Source organism: Typopeltis vanoorti, chromosome 20 (genome assembly GCF_054136105.1).
Source record: "Typopeltis vanoorti isolate ZY-2024b chromosome 20, IOZ_Tvanoo_1.0, whole genome shotgun sequence".
NCBI lineage: Eukaryota > Metazoa > Arthropoda > Arachnida > Uropygi > Thelyphonidae > Typopeltis > Typopeltis vanoorti.
The window spans coordinates 80,403,602-80,415,719 of NC_143568.1; the positions used below are offsets into that span (position 1 = coordinate 80,403,602).

At 32.8% G+C, this 12,118-nt stretch overlaps 1 protein-coding gene across 11 annotated transcripts in view; it reads right to left on the minus strand.

Annotated features, from left to right (window-relative positions):
- Nucleotides 1-12,118, minus strand: part of RhoGAPp190 (Rho GTPase-activating protein 190) — a 723,033-nt gene that overhangs the window by 209,493 nt on the left and 501,422 nt on the right. For 9 of the 11 annotated variants that reach the window (XM_090410500.1, XM_090410505.1, XM_090410503.1 and 6 more), the window contains one exon: nt 2,409-2,633. The exons of the other annotated variants lie outside the window; for them this stretch is intronic. In XM_090410500.1, the coding sequence (XP_090266626.1) occupies nt 2,409-2,633 (225 nt within the window). The remainder of the gene's footprint in view (nt 1-2,408; nt 2,634-12,118) is intronic. 11 annotated transcript variants of the gene reach the window in all.

The following is a 12,118-nucleotide window of genomic DNA, read 5'->3' on the forward strand; positions in this document are numbered from 1 at the left end:
GGGAATCATTGGAGGAGGTTTTAAAACAAGAAAACTAGGAGAGAATTAAATTCCAATTCTCTTTTAAATCAGAATTCTAAGTAATTATTATCATTTTAAACAGACTGGGCTTTTAACCAGAGGTAAGTCTTGGTGAACAGCTCTTTACACACACACACACTCTAGATGACTAGTTTATTGTGAAAGTTGAAACACTGAATAATTAATTTTATTTATCTATAAGTTATTATTTTAATAGTAGTCTCCACAGTTTTTTCCATAAGGAAAAAACTGGGGAGACTACTATTGGAGACAAAAGTAATAATGTGCATGGATATATGACACCACAAATGTGACATTACTCTCAGAAATAAGTTTAGAAATAACCCTATAATATCTTCTGATCTCTAAGTAAAATCATAGTAATAAAAAAATAATACAAATAATACCCAACTTAATGCTAACAAGATGCAGTAAGCATAAAAATCTTGGAAATGACTTCGTGAAGCCTTATGATCTCCACCTACTCAAAATTCCATTAAAAGAGTATAATTATCCTGTACACAATTAAATTAAATTAAATCAAATTTAGCAAGTGCAACCTTCTGACACAGGCTTCTAAATAATAAGTGTAGCCAACTGTAAACTTTTTAACATTTCCACATTTGAAAGGAAGCTGAAGAAAATAATATTTCTGGTCTAAATATCACCTACTCCAGCTACAATTTCACATTTTTGAGACCTTTGTTTTCTAGCTCCAATACTGAAATGCACTCTTAACATTATTCCTCATGGATATTTTCTTACTTAATTATTTTTCAATAGATATACTTGAGCCTCCCAGAATATTCTTATCTTCATATTTTGTCATTTTTATCATCTGATTCTTTTTTTTTTTTTCACTATACAGTACTTGTTCTTTCATTTCTGAGCATTTTCAATAGTCTCTAGAAAATTCTCCATGTTCATATTATTTATCCTCTATCTTCTTACAAAAAAATCTTCCTATGACTTACCTGAGACAGAGACTTTGACATTTCTTCTGCTCCGCAACTTTACAGTGGACGCGAAAGAAAAGTTCACATTTTTCTATCCTTGCAGAAAACTTGACAGCATACTTGCTTAACTGAACTGATGTGTTTTGCCGTTTAGTTTGTTCTTGTTTTCATATAATAATAACACATTGAAGTATATGTACCAAAAATAAGCAACTATGGATTAAATAAACCAACAACTGTGCTCTAAAATACCATACACAACTTTTAGAGTAGGGAGGGTTCCTAGCTACTTATAACAACAAATGCCTCTTATTAACTCAAATATCAGAGCAATCAATGCCATTAATCTGTTAATGTATTAATTTATTTCTTAATTTTTGAGAACCTCAATAAATTTTCAAACCTGAAAAATTAACTATTAAACAAACATACTACATGTTAGAATTGTATTTGAACCCAAAACTTATCCACCATAACAAAGCAAAGACTTTACTCAAAAAGAGCCATTACTGAACTATTTTGCTCATTGTAATCACTTGTAAATCCCTAAAGTGTAATCATTGTTTTATATGTGCTATATTATTTAAGAACAAAAAAAACTCACCACACTAATTTTATTAATTCATTATGACAATAGACAGAGAATTTTGACAAAATTAGTAATTCAACTTTCTTGGGAATATTACTATCAAGATAAAGAAATTAAAGAGATGTTTAAGTGATAACTCTTTTTGCATGATTCTGCTCTTTACAACAATGATTACAACAGTTTCAAAATATGTGTCTTCTGATAAATATAATATGTTATCAAATGTGATCAAATTTCTCTGACAATTAAGAACTGCAATTTTTAAAAACTGCAGTTCTTAATGTCAGAGATATCACATCTAATGGCAAATAATGAACTAATATATACATAAAAGATGAATAATGATAATTCATTTATCACAAATTTAAATATTCAAAATTTTAATGCATTTTTAGTTTTACTTAATGATATACATCAATCATGCAAATATATAAATACAACTATTCAGACATGTTACTTTCCATTTTTTGTAGGTAGTTCTCAAAGAAATTTGAAATGTCAGATTACTGTCTTTAAAAGTGATGTTTATATGCCTTAATAGTAAAATATTTACAAACAAGAAAATATAGGAGAAGAAACAAAGACAACATTTACACAAAAACTACAGGTCAAAAATTCAATCAATGTTTAGAATATTAACATACTCAATATTAGAAAACATTAACACACATGCAGATGAAGTGAGTGGTGGAATACCAAGAGTCGTACAATAGTTATACACACAGAGATTAAAAACAAAACAAAACAGTGTTGCAACATAAGCAGACCAGCAAAAAAATATAAAAGGTGCAAAAAGCATGCAGAGTGGAAGTGCAACCTACATGCAATCACAGTGATAATACCTTTGTCAAGTGGATCAAGAGATTCAGCAGCCATCATCCTCTGACCCCCAGGAAATGGGGGAAGTGGAGGTGGTGGCCCTTCATATGAAGGTATCCGTGGTGGAGCTACAGGAATACCACGTTTTTTACGAGTTTTCTTATGAGGAGTGGGTTTACGATTCACTTTGCTATAAATATCTCTTTGTCTACGCTCCAATGAGCTCCACTCACTCTCTGAATCTGTGCCTATCAAGGAAGTAAGAAAGGAAGGAATGATGAACGAAAAGAAGTAGGGAAAATAATGTCAAATATTGTTGTTTCATTCGTTTGATTTTTTTTTTTTTTTTTTTTTTTTTAAAAAGGTATACACTCATTATAAAGAACGAATAGCAATCAGAGAAATAGTTTATACTTGCCAATTAATCAGATTCTTGTAATCATCATCAATTTCCTGATATCTATTGTCAAGAGAGTGTACAGGATACTATGACAGTATTACATAATTAAGTTTACATTAACAGGAGCAACTAACTTTAGGTAATATCGATAATGTTTATTAATTTAATAATATCATTTATCATTATTATTATTCTGAACCTTCTAGGAGTCAGAGGACTCATCGTGGGAGGCCCACCTTAGACGATGCAAAGAGGTGGTGGAAACAATGAAAACAATGGAGGCCTTGTTTAACCAGGTGATGCCCCAACTATCATGAAATTCTGCCATGTTGTAGCATAATTTTGAACTATGGTTTTAAGTCAATAAGCATACAATTCGGTTTGCTAAATCCCAAATTGTCAGCCCATCCTCATCCCAATTAGGGTGCACCATAAGGTGAAGATTGGTTAGGTCAGAAGCCCTAGTTGGTTCTTAGCATGCCTTAAATGGCCATAGAGATCTCCTCCAATAAACAATGATTAATGTATGCAGAAGTTTTGGCTAAGTGCTATTAACTGTAGGAGGATAACTCTATCTGTAACTATTAGAATTCAAAGAAACAAATTTTAGTTAATAATTACTAATTCATTAAACAGAGGAATGAGGATTATTACATAGGATGACTTCTGAAAACTGGGAAAGTTTAAGACTGTCATTCTTGTTGAGGTTCAGTCTGCGAATGTGAGCTCCACTGCTTCCTTTATATAGTCTTGCAAGAAAAAAATAACTTTTGTGTAAGACTTTAGTTTTATTCCAATGAATTCTATGCAAAATAGATAAGGCATAGCTAGCCAAACCAGACTGATCAGACTCATGAAGAAAAAGATCATGATGTAAACTTTATAAACAGTTCAAAGAATCTAGATCAATCTAGAAGGACATCATGTTTCTTCTAAGCTGAATGACCCACCTGTCAATAATAACAAATCCTGCACGAGCCTATAAGCTCCAAGATGAGAAAATAGAGGATATCTTTTGGAAAGTCCAGGAAGGAATTTAAATTCCAAACTGTTTGGAAAAGAATATGTAGATTACAAGACAAAATAGTCATGAAATGCTTTCTGACAATCCCTTTATGTATGAAATGGAAATTCTATACCTATCCTAGAGGGGAGGATTTGGATGAAGGGCATAATTATCAATTACTTTGCTAATTATCTTGGGTATAATATCCTTTAGAGAGGAATGTAGAGGACTGGTAGAACATAGTTTATGTGCATGATAAACCCAAGTTTTAATCATGTCATATTTTTGACAATAGTAGGGATGTTTTTCTGTATACAGTAAACTGCCATTAGGTTCATGTAAAATGAGAATGTCCAGAAATGGGAGACAATTGCCAACCTGGTTGCCCAAGTTGTTAGTTTATCCACTCTCCAACTGACAGGCTGTGGGTTTGTATTGTGCTGTAGAGAGACCCCCCCCCCCTCACTCATTGAAGACAAATGGCTTGAAGTTATGTCTGGTTTCTAGATTATGTAAAAAATGAGTAAACAAAAATACGAAAGAATATACAAGATCACTAAAAAAAAAAAATCTTTAACCTATCTACAGTACAAATGTACTATAGGTTTACAAATAATCTTTTCTTCTATTTGAAGGATAAATTTAATTCTAGGTTTACTGAATTAATTTTCTCAAATTCAAAGTATTGAATTCCAGAAGAGTTCTAATTTGGTATAGATACATTATCAATGTATCTATACCAAAAATAGAAGGCTCAGGAGGAAAAACAAGAAAATGTTGCTCAAAAGGTTCTATATAATAATCAGCTAGAGTTGGAGAAATAGGAGATTCCATTGCAGTTTCTTTGATCTGTTTATAAAGTTTGTTTTGACAATGAAACAGTCTGTATGTATGACCAGGTCGAATAATTTTATAACATCAGGAGGAAAATCATTATGTAATAATTCTGTTGTATCAGCAAGATATTTGTGAACAGCACACTACATCAAAACTAATTAAAAGATCTGTTGGATTGAAATCATCTGAACTTTTAATGAAGGAAGACAAATTTCCAGCAAAGGAGCAGAGACGCTTAGGGAGATGTTTTGAGTCTACAAGGTCAGACAACTTATACAGTTTACAATCAGACTTTATTAAGTCTGATTGTTAACTGTAAAGTTGTGGAAGTCTAGCATGATGAATTAACTTTTTGATAGTGCTTTTAAGTCCCTAACTTTATGGTCTTCGTAAGATACTAGTGATACCACAAGAAAATGTTCCTTTAAGACCAATTGATAATTATATAGGTTATCAGACCTACAAACTCCCAAAACATCTGTACAAAAAATAATAAAATTACAGTATAAATAAAAATATTTACATGTTATAAACTGTAGAACTCAAACACTACAATTAAATGGTTCAGATGGGACATTATACAAAGTAACATACAGCCTATACTTGAAGAACTAAAGAAGGAACTGAAAGATGGTTTGATGCAAAATTAGGTATAAGTCAAGGTGTGCACCTACACGTGTACATTATCTCCACTGTTATTATTTGTGTAGATCACTTTATGAATGAAGAAAGGTGACATTAATCCTAATAACAAACTCAGCTCTTTACTTCATGAAGATTAAGCGCTCTTTACTTCATGAAGATTAAGCACCTCCATAATGCAATTGGAAGAACAATGGTATGTTGAACCCTTCAATTGGAAAATGTCTAAGTTCGATTCTTGTCATGACGGGAGGAATCTTAATATGTTTTTTTTTAATTGAAGGTCAGTTAGTCTATCTTATACAGAGGTAGCAGGTTTTTTACTCCCAGAAACTCTGTTTTTTTCATTCCTCCCTCATAAAGACAAATCGGCCTTCAGACTACACACAATTTACAAACAAATAAAGTACTAGTGATGATGGTGGACAGGTAGATGGCATTGGCTTAGATGATGGGAATGGCAGTTCGGTGTAGTGGATTAAGTGGTGGACATAGAGAGTTGTAGGGTAGGTGCCCTCCCTTGATCAGTCTTTGGACTCCTTGAAGGTGTCATGTAATAATAATAGATTATGTTGTACCCATAAATAAATCCAGTACCAGTCTTCAAGAATTCTTATTCAGTTAATTTTTAAAAACTGCTGTAAATTAAGTAGATAAAATAGGAACTATGAAAATAGGTAGGAAGATGGAAAACAATGATCACATTCTCAATGCTAAAACCTATAAAACTAGTAAAACATTTCAACTAAATAACAGAAAGCAAAGATGACAGTGACAGATGCCAGTTGAAGGAATAAATAAATTTATATGGAATATGTGTGAAATTAGCCACAACAATATATATACAAATCAGTGTTCAAACCAAAGTTATGAATCTCAGAGCTGGGTTATAAATAAAACAACTGATCATAAAAGCTGTATTCCTATTCCAGAAAACTGTGATATGAGTGATTTGAACTAAAACAACAGACCACAAATAAGAGAGTTCGTTCTGAGAAAAAATGGAGTGAATAGATGGTAAAATCATATTAAAAATTAAGATATCAAAGGAACGTTGCCATTCAAGAATGTGTGAGAATGGAAATTTAAGTTCACTGGATTTTCGTGTTTGGCACTAGGAATTATAAGAGGAAGGCTAACAAGAATTTGCATGATTCATTAACAAAGCAAATGTCTCTCACTTTGTGGGGTGATACATGTGCCAAAAACAAACAAACACTTTGGATGCTATCTAAAAGAAGACAGCTTGGCTAATCAATTATCTTTCACTCATACTCACTCCAACCTCTATGAGACAGTGTGTTATGCCTTTTCAGCAGGTATTTCAATCTCCCCCCCCCCCCCCCCACCAACCTTATATAATACAAGTAGCAGCTCAATATTCAGTTACAGTTCAACTGATAAGCAACCAACTTTTCTTTTCCTCCTCTTTCATTCACTAGTTTACCTCTATTTTCTGGAATAACTTACCTCAAGAGGTATTTCTCAAGGACTTATCAGTTGCAGAAAAATTATATCAAGAAATGTTCTTCTGGGACACTTGCTTACATATGGTATTGATGTGATATGGGTTCTGAAATCACTTTGTGTGTGTGCATGTATGGAACTGACATATCAAAAAAAACACCACACCCACAATTATCGAAATGTTAATGGTTATAGGGTGATTCCGACCTCTGCATTAGACTACAAACACGCTACATTTTTCACACTATTCTATAATCCAGAAGAGTTGGTGTTGTTAAGTGTCATGATGGATGTTCATTAGGTTAATAGTATTTCACTATTAACCTGAGGTTTTTGAATGATTGTCTTTTTCAGATTGGATTATCACAACTTTTGTACACTGATGTTAGCATTGTGGATCTTCATGTGCATTTCATGCAAAGTTAATTTTATATTTCCATCTAATAATGTTGCCTAGATGATTTGATTTTTGAGCAGCAACATATATTTTACCAATATTACAAAATTATGTGACATAACAGCCTGTGATACCACTTTTGAAGTCAATATAAGTTCCTGTCCCCTGACAATATACAGACGTCAAGTAAATTCTAAGGTTATATCCATTTGACTTATACAGTGGTGCAGACCACACGTTACGTCAAGAGTATAAACACCAATATTTATATACTTCATTCTAAAACAGGAGGTATTTCATACTCATTTCAGCATATTGTACACAAATATACATATAAACAGTAAATGAATTTATGGAAATTATGAACCCCAAATGTAATGATTATTGGTAAATTTTGTGGATAGCTATAGAAGTAAGGATAATGATATCCTACATGTCTGGAATAATTACTATGAAAGGCTGTTAAACGAAACAGGCAGACCCAGAACAGTAGAAAATTTTCAAGAGGAATGCAAACAAGAGTACATATCGACACATGAGGTAGAAAAAACCCATAAAAATGTGCAATGCATGAAGGAGATGGAACAGACAATATTTAAATACTTAAATATGGGGGTATAAAAGTTTTGCAGTGCTATACTGCATAATTCGGAGGGCCTGGTCAGAAGATCAAAGTCCAGCTGATTGGAGTAGAGCTCTGTTCCCATCCACAAAAAGGAATAAAGCTGAATGTGAGAATCAGGGCCAGCTCGTGTATAGGCACTGCAGAACTGCAGCATCCTCAATTTTTCTTCAAAATATAAATATATTTATTAATATTTGATTGTAATATTTAATTTTATCATCAACAATCCTATATTGTATAAAAAAAATAATCCATCTTGTAGCACTTAGGAGGGTGAAGGACGCTAGCGGCACTGTGTTTACCACAGTGTCATATTGCTACACGCACCAGCATATGCACGTCATAGTGAGATGCGAGCTATTAGCGTAATGCAGCACTGTCCGTTGTGCAGTTCCACTGTTATTTATATGCAGTTTGCACCAGTAGTAGAGTGTTCACAGTGCTTATCGTGTTTACTCCGTCTCTTTAAATATTTGAACATTATAATTAAAGGATTTAATTGTAATGTCCAAAAATTGTAAATCCATTCCTTTAATTACAATTAAAGGAATGGATTTTATTTTTAAGTACTTTTGAATTATACTAAACTGTATAATTTTATTAATAATGAACAATATTTTTTCATGAAACAAAACAAGAAGAATATATTTTATTTTTAAGTAATTTTGAATTATACTAAACTGTATAATTTTATCGATAACGAACAATATTTTTTCATGAAACAAAACAAGAAAAATATATTTTATTTTTAAGTAATTTTGAATTATACCAAACTGTATTTTATCGATAATAAAAATATTTTTTCCATGTTTAATTTTTACCATAATTTTGATATTTTATCCAAACATGTATACACTGTACTTACAGTGTGTATGTATATTTTTAAAGTTACAGCACCCCCCCCCCCCCACTCCCCATGATCTGAAGCCACGAGCCGCCACTGGTGAGAATGACGGAGGAATTTCCCTACTAAATGTCCAAATGAGATTTATGCAGGCATGCTTGAAAAGAGGTTGGGAAAAATTATAGATGAGACACATGGAGAAGAACAAGCTGATGTTAGGCCAAACAGAGGTTGTCAAGATCAGATTTTCACTTTACAAAAATGTTTGAGAAAGTATGGGAATATGACAAGGACCAGTACTTAAGTTTTGTGTATCTGGAAAAGGCATATAGCATTATGCTTTCACTGAAGAAAAGGTTAATCATTAAAGTGTAAAATAAATTGCATATATATATATATATATATATTTATACACACACACAGGGTGTTCAGGATAAATTTGACAGTTTCGTAAGGAAAAAGAAAATCTTCTTTGTATCTATTAAATTTAATGAATTGACAAAAAAACATTACAGGCAGAGTTAATTACAATACTATCAACAAGATTTACTCAAAATAACCACCATTAGCATCGATCACAGCTTCAATTCTGCTTCGGAACCTCGAACAAGCTGATGCTACAGTCTCCCTGGGAAGGGCCGCAAAAACTGTTTTAATTTTATCCATTAACTGGGCTTTTGTATTACTGGAAGTGCGATTGGTGTCTTTTTCAACTGCGCCCCATACAAAATAATCCATGGGGTTAAGGTCTGGGGAGTTTGGAGGCCAAACATTTGGACTGGTGAAGTCGTAGAAATTTTCAGACAACCATTTTTGACTTTTCCCAGAGGTGTGGCAAGGGGCCGAATCCTGCTGCCATACATACGGCCTACCATTGGCTACCCTTGTTATCCAGGGCTTGACTACAGTTAGCAACTCCACGAACAAAGCCCGAATTCCAATGCCAGGGTTCTTCAACACCTGTTCCTGCAGATTTGCGAGGAATTCTGCTGTACGAACGCAATCAGATCGTCTGCTAGGGATCTTTCTTCTTGCTACATCCTTGTAGTCACCATTGCAAGTCTCTAGTTCATGCCTGATTGTTTTTACTGTATTCAGGGAGCATTGGGCAGCAGTCGTAATATCCTTATTTTGATGGCGGGCACGAATCATCATGATACAAGTTATTCTCTTCCATGATTCAGGTGGGTTCCAGCTATCCATCCTTTCTGACATCTTGTATATGAATGAAGAAGGGTCCAAACTTTTAAATGAAGAGAAGTGTGTGTTAATACATGTAACTTACGGAAAAATATAATTAATTATAAATATGTCAAATTTATCCCGAACACCCTGTATATATGTATATGTATATATTTATTTAGCTCAGAGAATAGCTTTTCAAAACACTACTGGGGTGAATAGAACATTATACAGATCAATACACAGTCTATGTTTACAGTTGCAAGTCAGCAGTTAGAATTGAAGGAAATACAGGACTAAGACAAGTATGCACATTACCTCCCTCTTGTTCATCATCTAAATGGATTGAATTATGAAAGATTAGTGGCATTAAACCTGATATGAAAATCAGATATATCAAACTAAGCCCTTTGCTTCATGCAAATGATATATACTAAACATATTCAGTGCAATTCTCCAAGAGTTCTCTAACTAAACCATATAATAGCTGTAACAAATTTGACACAAAAATCAGTATCAAAAAAACCAAAACTATAAAAAAAATAGGCAAGAACATAGAAAACTTCAGCTGTTTTCTCAATGTGGAACCTATACAACAAATAATATATTTCAGCTATTTAGGCACAGTTTTTAGTAAAGATGGCAGGTTAAATCTGGAAATAAACAACAAAATAAGCAAAGCTGGTATGGTGGGTAGCCAGCTGAATAAATTATAAATTTATATAGAATAAGAGAGAAATTAGCCAAAACACCAAGCCAACAGTATGAAGGACAATGCTCAAACTAATTTTAAGTTATGGATCTGAGAGCTGGGTCTCAGATCCATAACTAAAGAAATAAAGCACTTGATCAAACATAATTAAAGAAATAAAGCACTTGATCAAAGACTAGAAATCACAGATATGAGAGTTCTAAGATTAACGGAATGAACAGATGATATCAATGGCAGAATCATATTATACAGGTAACCCTCATATAACGCGGTTTACAAATTGTAGTAACCCTTGTTCAACGTGGTTTTGTTATAACGCGGTCTACAAACTGTAGTAAACCTTTATCTTTTCATATATTTTTCACCGCGAAACTTAAAAATCAAATTTTATCTTCATTAAATTTGCGTCTGCCCATATCACGCATGTAGTTATAAGTAGCGAATTTATATTAAGGGAAATACCCTTTAGCATGCAAGTACGTCAATTGTTTACCATATAAAGTGTTTATTGTTGAAAATTGTCTTTAAAAATCATGTATGTTAATCTCAAGCTGAGCACTTTATTTTTTGATGAGTTATATACAATACGAAATGCTTTTTTTTATGTAAAAAAATTATTTTTATAGTAATGGCCACTTAGAGGGCTTTTGCGATGGTCGAAAACGAAATTAGTGAATTTAGTTGATGGGGAAATAGATTTAAATGAGGAGTAACTGGTACAATTAATAGATGACATCAAACCAAATGGGGGGGGGGGATTCTGCCGAAGATTCTGATTATGATGAATCCGTTAAAGAATTCAGTTTAAAGAAATTAGCAGAAGGACTAGACTTGGCAAGAAAGTTAGGAAGTTATTTTACGGATAATGATCCCTCAATGGAGCGCTCTGGAAAATTCACGAGACAATTGGATTTTTGTTTAGCTCCATATTATGAACTTAATAAATATTTTCAACATAGTAGTAAGCAAGGTCTTATTACTGACTTCTTGATGACTAAACCAGCTGAAGTATGCAATGAGAATTATACAAATGATATCCAAGAGATTTCAAGTGACGATGATGTCCAGCCACTCATAAATAAAGAACATCTATGTTCTTCTTTTAGTTTTGGAGACAGTGATGAAGATTAAAAATATGCACTTTATTTTATTTTGCCTAAAACATTTATGCATTACGTGCAATAAAGTTTAATAAAGTTTACGTACGATTCATAATTTTTATAAGTTTATACTACGTATTTGTTTCATAGTTTATGTTTTCTTAACTTACATGAATTACCTGAAGTTTTGTTGGATATATGATTATTGTTTATATAATTTAAAAAATATATATATCAGAACATAACCCTACTTTTTCTATCTGATCTGAGTCTCGCATAACGTGATTTATATAACGCGGCATTTCTATGGAACCTAACATCTGTGTTATACAAGGATTACCTGTAAAAATTACTTGCAATTGTTAGCATTCAAGAATGGGTGAAGAAAAGTTAGCAGAACAGGTGATTGATTCCCAGATGGTGGGGAAAGAGGCTCTGAGGAAGACCAATGTTTAGATGGATTGATTCAGAAGTCAGAAGTGCCACAAGAGCATGACATGTTAGTTACAACAATATTGGAG